This window comes from Hippocampus bargibanti, linkage group LG18 (genome assembly GCF_051943395.1).
Source record: "Hippocampus bargibanti isolate YZ-2025 linkage group LG18, ASM5194339v1, whole genome shotgun sequence".
NCBI lineage: Eukaryota > Metazoa > Chordata > Actinopteri > Syngnathiformes > Syngnathidae > Hippocampus > Hippocampus bargibanti.
This window is the reverse complement of record NC_142751.1, coordinates 4,896,117-4,906,647: the sequence shown is the minus strand read 5'-3', so window position 1 is coordinate 4,906,647 and position 10,531 is coordinate 4,896,117. Positions and strand designations below refer to the sequence as shown.

General features: G+C 40.5%; 1 protein-coding gene across 1 annotated transcript; it reads left to right on the top strand.

The window, feature by feature from the left end:
- Positions 1–581: 581 nt before the first annotated feature.
- LOC148884344 (SWI/SNF-related matrix-associated actin-dependent regulator of chromatin subfamily B member 1) lies at positions 582–9,167 on the top strand. The gene is made up of 9 exons (XM_089020478.1): positions 582–768; positions 1,256–1,367; positions 2,035–2,143; positions 2,543–2,680; positions 3,023–3,150; positions 3,282–3,448; positions 5,132–5,322; positions 6,179–6,310; positions 7,619–9,167. The coding sequence occupies exons 1-9, from the start codon at positions 679–681 to the stop codon at positions 7,656–7,658; spliced, it is 1,107 nt and encodes a 368-aa protein (XP_088876604.1). The 5' UTR covers positions 582–678; the 3' UTR covers positions 7,659–9,167.
- The last annotated feature ends 1,364 nt before the right edge of the window (positions 9,168–10,531 follow it).

Genomic DNA, 10,531 nt, shown 5'->3' with positions numbered 1-10,531 from the left:
CGCACCATGTCTCCAATTGTAGCGCCGACGTTTGCATTGACAATCCGCTTTTGTTGTTCTTTTTTCTTCATTCCTCTGAATAACCAAAGAGCAAATTTGAGTAACACCCTGATTTTCCGAAATGTCGGAGTGAATAATTGAGCGCTTCGAGTTTTTTTTAAGCGCTCTGGGATGATTGACATCCCCTTTTAAACCTGGGTGCCTATGGCACGTGACGCTTACAGGGGCAAAGTCCATTGCGTTTCCATGTATGTATTTTAATGCAAGGTAAAAATTCTAAAATAATTAAGATGCTGCCACATTTTGCTGCATACAGATGTACACAACGCAGATATTTCGTAGAAATATCATTCGTTATTAATAGACATTTTTATCTGTTTTTTTTTTCAAATATTGGGTATTTTACGGCGCAATATTCGATATTTCCAATATAGTAAACGTTTGAATCATAAATACTCAAAAATAAGCAAGTTAAAACTTAATTTCTATGTCTGAATATTACCAACGACTGAGATGTCGCCCCTTCCAACATGGCCGCTATGTTTGCATGTTATCTATCTGTTTACAACGCGCTATAGATCTATCATTCATTTCTGTGGCGTATACAATGTGCAAACGGTGCTCACTGCTCAGTATCACGGAAATCAAGAAAAGCAACCACTTAAATCTATTGCGGCAATGCAGTTGGCTTTAAGTAAAACATTTGGACAGAAGCCAGTTAAATTTCAGTTAGAACAAGATGGGGACTTTTACATGGTTGGTTCGGAGGTATGTATCGATGTTAGCATAATTGTTTTTGTGACAAGCATGTTCCCATTCTTCGCTCACCGTTGAAGCGTTGAAAAAATGTATATACCACGTGGACCTATGCCTTATTTTGTGTTGTTTGGATACTCTATCTCAGAAATGTAGCGGAATGTATGCCGAACGTGAACATATAAGTCAAAACTCTGTTCAGTCAGGGGTGTCGGTTGGTCTGAATAGTGGAGCGGGGTCGGGTGTTATGTTTATCTTTCGCGCATCCAAACACCCCAAATTGCAAAAGAACAATGTATTTTGGGTAATGCTGCTTTTAATTTAGTTAACAATAAGAAAAGTAAATGGGGAAAATCCAAAATCGGTGGGCTTTGTGTGCGACAGATGATTTGGTACGAACAGACCAGACACTGGAAGTCGGCAATTCAGCGCTGCCTCAAATAGTGTATTTTATGTTGCAATCGGTCTTCTGCAAATCACATTAATTATTCGTTTTCAGGTTGGAAATTATCTACGTATGTTTCGAGGTTCTTTATACAAAAGATATCCATCTTTATGGAGGCGGCTGGCTTCAGTAGAAGAGAGGAAAAAAATTGTAGCATCATCTCATGGTGAGTCAAGCATGATGTGTATTTCCACAATTGCTTCCATAAAGCACCACGAATTTGTATCAACCCAGTTTCCATTTTCTTATAGAAATATAACAAATATTTAAAATAATGCATTGCCAAAAAAGAACATTTATGATTTTAAATAAGTATACAAGTAAATATGTACACGAATAGACAACGATTCTGTAAATCTTTAGGAAATAAACTAAAACAATTTTTCTTTCTCATCTATATTTTTGGTTTCTTTTATTCTTTATCTTGTTATTTTTTCTCCTCTTGTTATTATTTGGTTTGTTCAACCTTCCCTTTGTTTTTTTCAAAAAAAAATTTTTTTCCAAAATAGGACTATAATGAGCTTTATGAACCAAGCAGTTTTTGTTTGATTGAGAAGCCAGATTTCATTTTGCATTGACTGTTATCTTAATGGCATACATTTTCAATATTGTCCAATCAAAACATTACAAAAATGAATGTAACATCCGGTACAACCTAATCGCATCTACAGTATTTTGGAACATTTTATTTCAATGCACATTGTGCTCAATAGCTTGCTTAAATTCGTTCATGTATTACATTGCAAACTGCAAAAAAAAAAAATAATCATTGAAAGTTGTAACCCAACTTTTGAACTTGATAAAATGACAATCTTTTTTTCCACAAATTGAAGCCACCAGTGTCACTCTACTGAAGGCATCTGAGTGTGAGGAGATCTTCGAAGGTAACGATGACAAATACAAGGCAGTGTCTATCAGCACAGAGCCACCGGCATACCTCAGGTATGGCTTCCTTTAGAGTTGCTTATGCAGAATATTTTAGTTTCTCACAAATGTTTTACTAGAAATTATTTCTCTGCTAAACGTGTGCCTTTCCGTTTCTGGCTGTTCTCTGAAGTACATATTGGATGGCACATGCTTTGAACGATGGAAGGTTCTTAAAAAGAAGCGGGGTGTGGCGCTGAGGAGATTTTATGTATATATATATATATGTATTGGCATTAGAATATATTATGGGAGCTATAAAATTCCCAGTGACTAAGTATAAAATTAAGTCACATCACAGAGAGACAGAGAAAGATAGAGCGAGAGTGAAAGAAAGAGAGATAGAACGGTAGAAGTCTATGAACTTCTTAGGAACTCCAGGCGTGAGCTGAACATTTACTTCTTTTCCTATCTCAGGGAGCAGAAAGCCAAAAGAAGCAGTCAATGGGTCCCAACGCTTCCCAACAGCTCTCACCATTTAGATGCCGTCCCTTGTTCCACTACCATCAACCGCAACAGAATGAGTCGTGATAAGAAGAGGACTTTCCCACTGTGGTATGAAAATTCAAAACTTGCAATTGTACAGGTAATTTGCAGGTTTCATCCCCAATTCATTTTGGGTAGTATGATGAGTAAAATAATTGGATCAGAGTCAATCTCTAAGTATTGGGCAGTTAATTACACGGACCATCAAAAATATCGACTAAGTCCATGGGGGTTCTATATATTTTTTGTATTCCAATATGGAGAATGTGATCTGCGTTTTATTAGGTTAATAATTTTGATGAACATTATGGCTCTAGATATGGATTGCTAAGTGCTGTTTGTTTTTGTTAATGTCCCCAGATTCTTCATTGTCGTGCATGTATGTGAATTAAATGCTCTCTTTCTCTACAGCTTTGACGATCATGATCCTGCTGTGATTCACGAGAATGCCGCCCAAGTGGAGGTACTGGTTCCAATCCGCCTTGATATGGAGATAGATGGGCAAAAACTCAGAGATGCCTTCACATGGAACATGAATGGTAAAGCTCATTGCCAGGGTTGTCAATTTGTTTTTCTTTTTAACTTTGACTTCATTTGCTGCTGTGAAATGTAAATGTCTCCACTGTGAGACTAATAAAGGCAAATCCAATCCAATCCATTTTGCCAACAGAAAAGCTGATGACCCCAGAGATGTTTGCAGAAATTCTGTGTGATGACCTGGACCTGAATCCTCTGACCTTTGTCCCTGCCATCACATCAGCCGTACGCCAGCAGATTGAGTCATACCCCACTGACAGCATTTTAGATGAGCAGGCAGACCAAAGGGTCATCATCAAGGTGGGTTCTAAGGCAAAGAAAAGTTTCAACAATTCAAAACTCTTCCCATTATTCAGTAATACACACACCAAGGATCAAGATCTGGAAGTCACTTGTCAACCCTTATTTTTTATCTTGCTGAAATTATTCCCTTAATTTTGAATACATTTTCAGGGATGTATCTCGCCCGCGCCCTTGCGCCATTTACGCATTTTGACAGCCACTGGTGCAACTTAGGAACTCCACTGCGCCAGTACCGGTGCAAGTCTATTAGCATTAGCGCATATTGCTGCATGATCTGCGCCACATATGGCATACTTCTGTTAAAGGACAACCGACGTCTCCGGACAAGTTGTGTCCATTATTTGTAAAATGGCTTCAAATGACTTCTACTGAGCGTATTTTACAAAGATTCCACGGCATATAGCTATATTTTATGTTTTAAGACTCGCGCTGAATATTCCGGAAGTCTTGTTTTTGAGTTGGTGACGAGTCCTCACGTTACGTCACTGAAGGAACGCCCCTGCCCGAAAAAAAGGACACATTGTAGCAGCCCTTCCATCACGTCAATGCATTTTGCTGTACTTGTTTGGTCTGAAAACTTCGTGTTGCACCAAAAAGAGGCAGAAGAGGGCGACAAAGCTCCGTGTAAGGAAGGAATTTGTGTCAACTAGTATCAAATAGTAGTCTTGGTGCAACACACAACAATTCACCATTGCATTATTTATGTGTTTTCTTTCTAATTTCGCTATTAACACGGATCAATACGAAGTTTTCAGACCAAACAAAGTACCCAAAATGCATTGTGTCGCTTTCTCGGTCACAGGCGTTCTTGACGTGACGTCACGTCAGGAATCGTGACGAACTCGAAAACAAGACTTCCTGAATATTCAGTGCGAGTCTTAAAACGTAAAATATAGCTACAGTAAAGTCTCGTTATATCGATATTCTCGGGAGTCAGAAAAAATATCGATATAACCAGACTATCGATGTATCCGATCCTGCGGCATGTAAATTTTCTCCTTGCGTTCATAGAAATAGTATCATAATAAGCAGTACTATCGATATCACCGATATCGATATAACGAGACTTTACTGTATATATGCTGGAATCTTTGTAAAATACGCTCAGTAGAAGTCATTTGAAGTGATTTTACAAATTATGGACACAACTTGTCCGGAGGCGTCGGTTGTCCTTTACGTCTCGATTCGAGGAATGAGCCGTCACTTTGGATTCTAGGAAAGACCCGTATCACGCGCATGCGCAATTTAACTAAAGGAAGGTAACAGCTGGCACTTTGCCGATCGCCTGTTCTCGTATTTTGATTGCAAGTGAAAGTATTTTGACATTTTTTACCTTATTGTTTTTATTGGAAACCGTAATTTTCATTATTAAACCGTAACCAGAATGGGATATTGAAAACCACAGGTTTTCTGGCAAAACCGGAGTAGTTGGCAGAAGTTGTTGATATATTAGAAAATTAGATTTTACTCAAATACCTCAGCTTACGAACGCTTTAGCTCATGAACTTTTGGCCTCACGAACATGAATGATTAGGGTATCACTGTCCTCTATTTTAACCAGTTGTTTTGTGTTTGTGTGTGTGTGTGTGTGTGTGTGTGTGTGTGTGTGTGTGTGTGTGTGTGTGTGTGTGTGTGTGTGTGTGTGTGTGTGTGTGTGTTTGTGTTTTATTTTTAATATAGCTCAACATCCATGTGGGAAACATCTCACTTGTGGACCAGTTTGAATGGGACATGTCAGAACATGAAAACTCCCCTGAGTCCTTTGCACTGAAGTTGTGCTCAGAACTAGGTCTTGGCGGGGAATTCGTGACAACAATTGCCTACAGCATTCGAGGACAACTTAGCTGGCACCAGAGAACATACGCCTTCAGGTAACTCACATGTCCAGGTGTACTGTCTTGTTGTTTACTCCACTGCATAGTACAATAAGGACTCAGGAAGGGATAGCTTTGAGCTAATGACCAAGCGGTCTAATTCAACAAGGGTGTTTACCTTTTTCCACAGCAATGTGCAACATAGGCCAGTATCGTCCCATCAAAATTACTCTTGGAGCCAACGGCAGCCCAAACAGGAACGCAGTGAAAAATTGTTGGGTCCCCGTGTCACGGATTTTCATCTATCGCGGGGGGGGTCTAGTCCCCATTAAACGCGATAAACGGGGGATTACTGTATTATGTTTTATCTGCGAGCCACATGCAATCAACACAAGAGTCATTTATGACCACAGGGTCCAGAAACCTGCTCTACAGTGAGCCAAATCCTCCATGAAACATCTACAGTTGGTCCACAATGTTCCTGCTCACCTCTTGACTGGTTCTCCTAAGTACAACTTTGGAATCTCCTTCATTGGCTCCCTCTACATTTGGTTGAGAATTGGTTTTAAGATCTGATAATTTGTTTTCAAATCTTTTAATAGCCTTGGACCACTTCACCACTCTGAAAACCTCCCCCACCACGCACCTGGCATTCGTTTGGCAATCACTGCCCATCTTTAAAACTCATCTTTATTTTAAGATTGGATTGAATTTGTGTTTGTTTGTTTTTTTACTGTTTTTTTTTTTTTTTTTGCTTTCTACTGTGTTTATAACTTAGTCTTTTCTTGTATGAGTTACTTTTGCTCCATGTACAGCACTTTGTATAAAGTGGTGGTTGTTTTAAAGTGCTCTATATTCGCAATTGGGGAGAACTAGATTTTGACTGATTTTGATACATTTATTTTGTTTGCAGTGAGAACCCACTCCCAACAGTAGAGATTGCCATTCGTAACACAGGTGATGCAGACCAGTGGTGTCCCCTGTTGGAGACACTTACAGATGCTGAAATGGAGAAGAAAATCCGAGACCAAGACAGGAACACAAGGTGAGGCAAATATAGTGTGTAAAATGTAAATGCAGTCGAGTGGTTAGCATGTTGACATCGCAGTGCAGAGATACCGTGTTCAATTCCAGCTCTGGCCTGTGTGGAGTTTACATGTTCTCCCTGGGCCCGTGTAGGATTTCTATGGGTCGTCCAGTTTTCTCCCACATTACAAAAACATGCATGGCAGGCGAATTGAACATTCCAAAGTAAATAGAAATCTCTTACCTTGATGCCAATTTCTGACGATGGCACGAAAGCAAGATTGTAAAAGTGTTCTCTTTACTGGAAGAAAAAAAAAACAATTGGTTGGTGAAAAAAAAACGAAGGAAACGTAAAACCTATCTTCAACAGTCGACAAGATGCCCGCCAAAACCCTAAACAAAAATCTCTTCCCAAACAATTCAAAAATCTTCTGACACTATGAGCAAAGTGACAGATTTCAGATTAAAGGAGACCACATATGTGGTCATAGCTGAAATGTCGCTTTTACCTAGTGATAACTCTGCATAAAATTTGACAACTGTTCAACATAGTAGACATCTCAACATTTGAACTATGACTTTAGACTAGAGCAGGGGTTGGGAAACTTTTTGACTAAGAGTGCCATAAAAGTAAAATATTTAGAAATGTTTTTCAGTGAGAGCCACACACACGCGAGCGCGCGCGGCCTCTTTTCAACAAAATGTGAGAATGTGTTATTTAAAATAACTTAGTGATAGTACCCCCGTTAACATGAATAGTTTACCGTTCCTCATGATTGGTAAAAATGCAACCAAACGATCGGAATGAAAGTCAACTTGCCGGGTCCATAGGCGAAGTTACCGCTAGCTAGCCTGCACACGGCTCATTAGCTTCCACACTTGCTATCTGCAATATACTTTTCACAGAAGTATATTGATGCTAACGTTAACATGGGGCTTGTTAAAATATCACTGACATTCAACTGTTTCATCGATGTTATTGTTTCATTGCAAATTAGAATCGCGAATCCTCCGGTGCATTCAAGCTCTTTTTTTTTTTTTTTACTCGTCAGGCTTATTTAAAGGGGCGTTTACCTGTTGTTAACATGACGGCCAGTATCATCCAATCAAATTTGCGCTTTCCGCCAACTGCAGCCCCAACAGGAAATGAACGGCGAAAAAGCGCTAATATGTATTTCGTTTTATCGGTGAGCCATATGCAATCATCAAAAGAGCCATATATGGCTCGCGAGCCATAGGTTCCCGAGCCCTGGACTAGAGAGATGTCATTATTCTGCGAATTGTACATGTACATTTATTAAGGTAATGGTAATATATTTCTTTTTAGACGTATGAGACGACTGGCCAACACTGCTCCGTCCTGGTAGGAGGAGATGATTTGAAGGTATGGCTGATGATCACCCCTACAAGACATCCTCTGGAGATCCAGACGTTAATCATATGTAAGTTAGTGAAAAGTGAAAAGTTATTTTGGAACAAAGGATCCACATATGACCACCTATGAATTGCCAGTCTCACCTGTAACTTTAGGATAAAATGTGACAATTCTTCAGCGATGAATGTGCCACTTGTCTTGGATTCAACAGTCTTTGTATTACAGCTATTAACTTTTAATTGGGATGTACTTACATGCCGTAGCTGCTTGGAGCAAGATTACCCAATACAGGTGACATCCGATTTACGTTACGACTGTTGCGAGTTACGACCGCCCGCACTTACGACCACGACCGCCAGAACCTGTTTTTTTTTTTTTATTCTACGGCTGCGACCGCTGTCAAAGGACCATATGTAGCGTTGTGGCTGTGTTGCCAGATCCGCTCAACATTCAGCATGCCTCATTTATCTTAACAGAGAATATTACAGCATTGCACAAAATGAGGATACAAAATAACTTTCTTCACAAACGCGTCCGACAATTTTGGCCAGCCAAGCGCGTGATTGTGTTGCGCGACCTGTCACAACGGCACCGGTGGAGGAGGAGTGTCCGCAGACGCCGAGGCAGGTGGAGGTCGGCGCTCGGGTCGAGGGTCCCGGCCAGGGCGAAAGCTGAGGCGGGTCGGTAGTTGGGCGCGCGGGATTGGCGCGACGAGAAAGCCGCGGCGGGCCCACGCCGCCACCGCCTCTTTGAGACCGCCTAAGTCCAAGCGTGTGAGTTGGGCGACCTCTTCAGGCTTCTCCGTTAGTAGGGAGAGCGCTTTTTTTTTTTCAACAGCCCGTATGTGTGGGAAGCCGTGTGTATTTGGGTCAGCAGAACAACACAGTAATAAAAATCGATAGTACGAAATATAAAATGATAAAAATGAATGAAAAGATTTATAATTGATCTGTAAGAAGTGTGGTATAAAATAGTATTCAATAGAAAACGTTCTTTAAAAACAACAGATTGACATTGTATACTATTCTGTCGTATAAACCTTGCGTCAGCCATTTTGAATGCTTTTCCATTTACGACCGTTTTGTCGGAACGGAACCCGGTCCTAACTCGGATGTTACCTGTACACTGTTTCAACATATAGAATTGTAACACTCACCAATCCAAATTTGTTTTTCAAAAATAGTTGTTCCCCAAAATATAGGTGAAATGTCGAAAGGAAAAAAAATACATATTTTTCCTGTTGGCCTTATTTAGCGTTTCTAAAATAACCCAAATGGTGAACAATATGCATGTTGATTCCACCTTGTCTTATGACATGCTTATACGTAGAGACCATAGATCAATAGTTTTGGCCCAGTTGCATATGTTAACACATAGTTCATACTGTATACTATAACGTCATTTCATGGAATTATGAATGTTAGCATGCTTCCTTGTAACACTGTCCCGGCCTGTTCTCTTTGTAAAACTTTTTTTGTATTGAAACAATAAAAAAACTTGCTCAAAAGTGTTTTCTTATCCATTGAATAGCAGGGCTACCCAATATGTTTATCGTGGGGTCCTGCCAGTGGGGCATGCCTGGAAATCCTCACCAGGGAGGCATCCTGAACAGATGACCAAGCTTCACACCTTATCTTTAAGGGAGAGCCCGGACACCCTATGGCGAAAGCTAATTTCAGCCGCTTGTATCAGGGATCTTTTTCTTTCGGTCGCGAACCATAGCTTGTGACCATGATGAGGGTTGGGAGGTAGATCGACCAGTAAATTGAGAGCTTTGCCTTTTGGCTCAGCTCCTTCACCACGACTGATCGGTACAAAGCCTGCTTCACAGCAGACGCCGCACTGATCCGCCTGCCGATCTCTCGCTCCCTTCTACCCTCATTCGTAAATATGACTCCCAGATGCTTACTTAAACTTCTCCACTTTGGGGCAAGATCTCCTCCCTGACCCAGAGAGGGCACCACACCCTTTTCCGACTGAGAACTATTGTCTCAGATTTGGAGGTGCGGATTCTCGTCCCAACCGCTTCACATTCGGCTGCGAAATGCTCCAGTAAGAATTGGAAAACCCCCGCTTGAAGGCCCCAACAGTACCACATCATCTGCAAAAAGCAGAGATGCTATACTGAGGCCACCAAATCGGAATCCCTTCAATGCTTCGACTGCTGTGGACAATTTCTCCACAGCAAAAAAAAAAAAGAATTTGAATTTGTGTACCTACGCTGTACAATGTTTATTAAAAATATGAATGGTATAACATGAAAAAAAAAACACGGTAAAATATATAACTGATTTCAAAATAAAATTCCACTTGACCGGAACTTTGTTTCTTCCTCGGTGGTCGACTTCGCTTTTTACGAGTAGCGATATTTGTTAAAATTAACATTACTGCAAATATTTAATGGCGAAAACGGAATCGAAAATATCTCAACATTATATTTTGCATTTTTTGCGTTTCCTGTACAAACTTTCTTGTATGCCATACACGTCTAAAAATGTGTAAAAATATTACAGAATACGGCTGGTTCACAGGTATGAGTATTGTGGTCAAAATCGTATGAGTTTTCCAACTAAATTGATCGTCAGTGAAATTGGGCGTCTTGTACTTTGTTGTCTGACTACATGAGATGGCAGCGTTGCTGGAAAATACCGTAGAAATCAAAAAGGTCGGACGGGAGTCATTCTTTCTATAATTTTGCTCCTTTCTAACGTCCCATGCCCGTCGTGCAGCCTGCTGACGAATAGATCCTTCCCTTTATAGTCCATGCTCTGGGTAGGCGTGGCCTGTGCGAATGCAGTACCCAATAGTGATGGGAATTCCGGCTATTTTCAGAGATCCGTTTTTTAGCTCGGCTCACTTAATGGC

What these genes read in the sequence shown, in the direction of transcription:
- LOC148884344 (XM_089020478.1), top strand. Translation starts at nt 679, where the DNA reads ATGCAGTTGGCTTTAAGTAAAACATTTGGACAGAAGCCAGTTAAATTT. An exon ending in ACCAAAGGGTCATCATCAAG is followed by an intron (nt 3,449 to 5,131) that starts GTGGGTTCTAAG and finishes TTTTTAATATAG; the next exon opens with CTCAACATCCATGTGGGAAA. An exon ending in GACCAAGACAGGAACACAAG is followed by an intron (nt 6,311 to 7,618) that starts GTGAGGCAAATA and finishes ATTTCTTTTTAG; the next exon opens with ACGTATGAGACGACTGGCCA.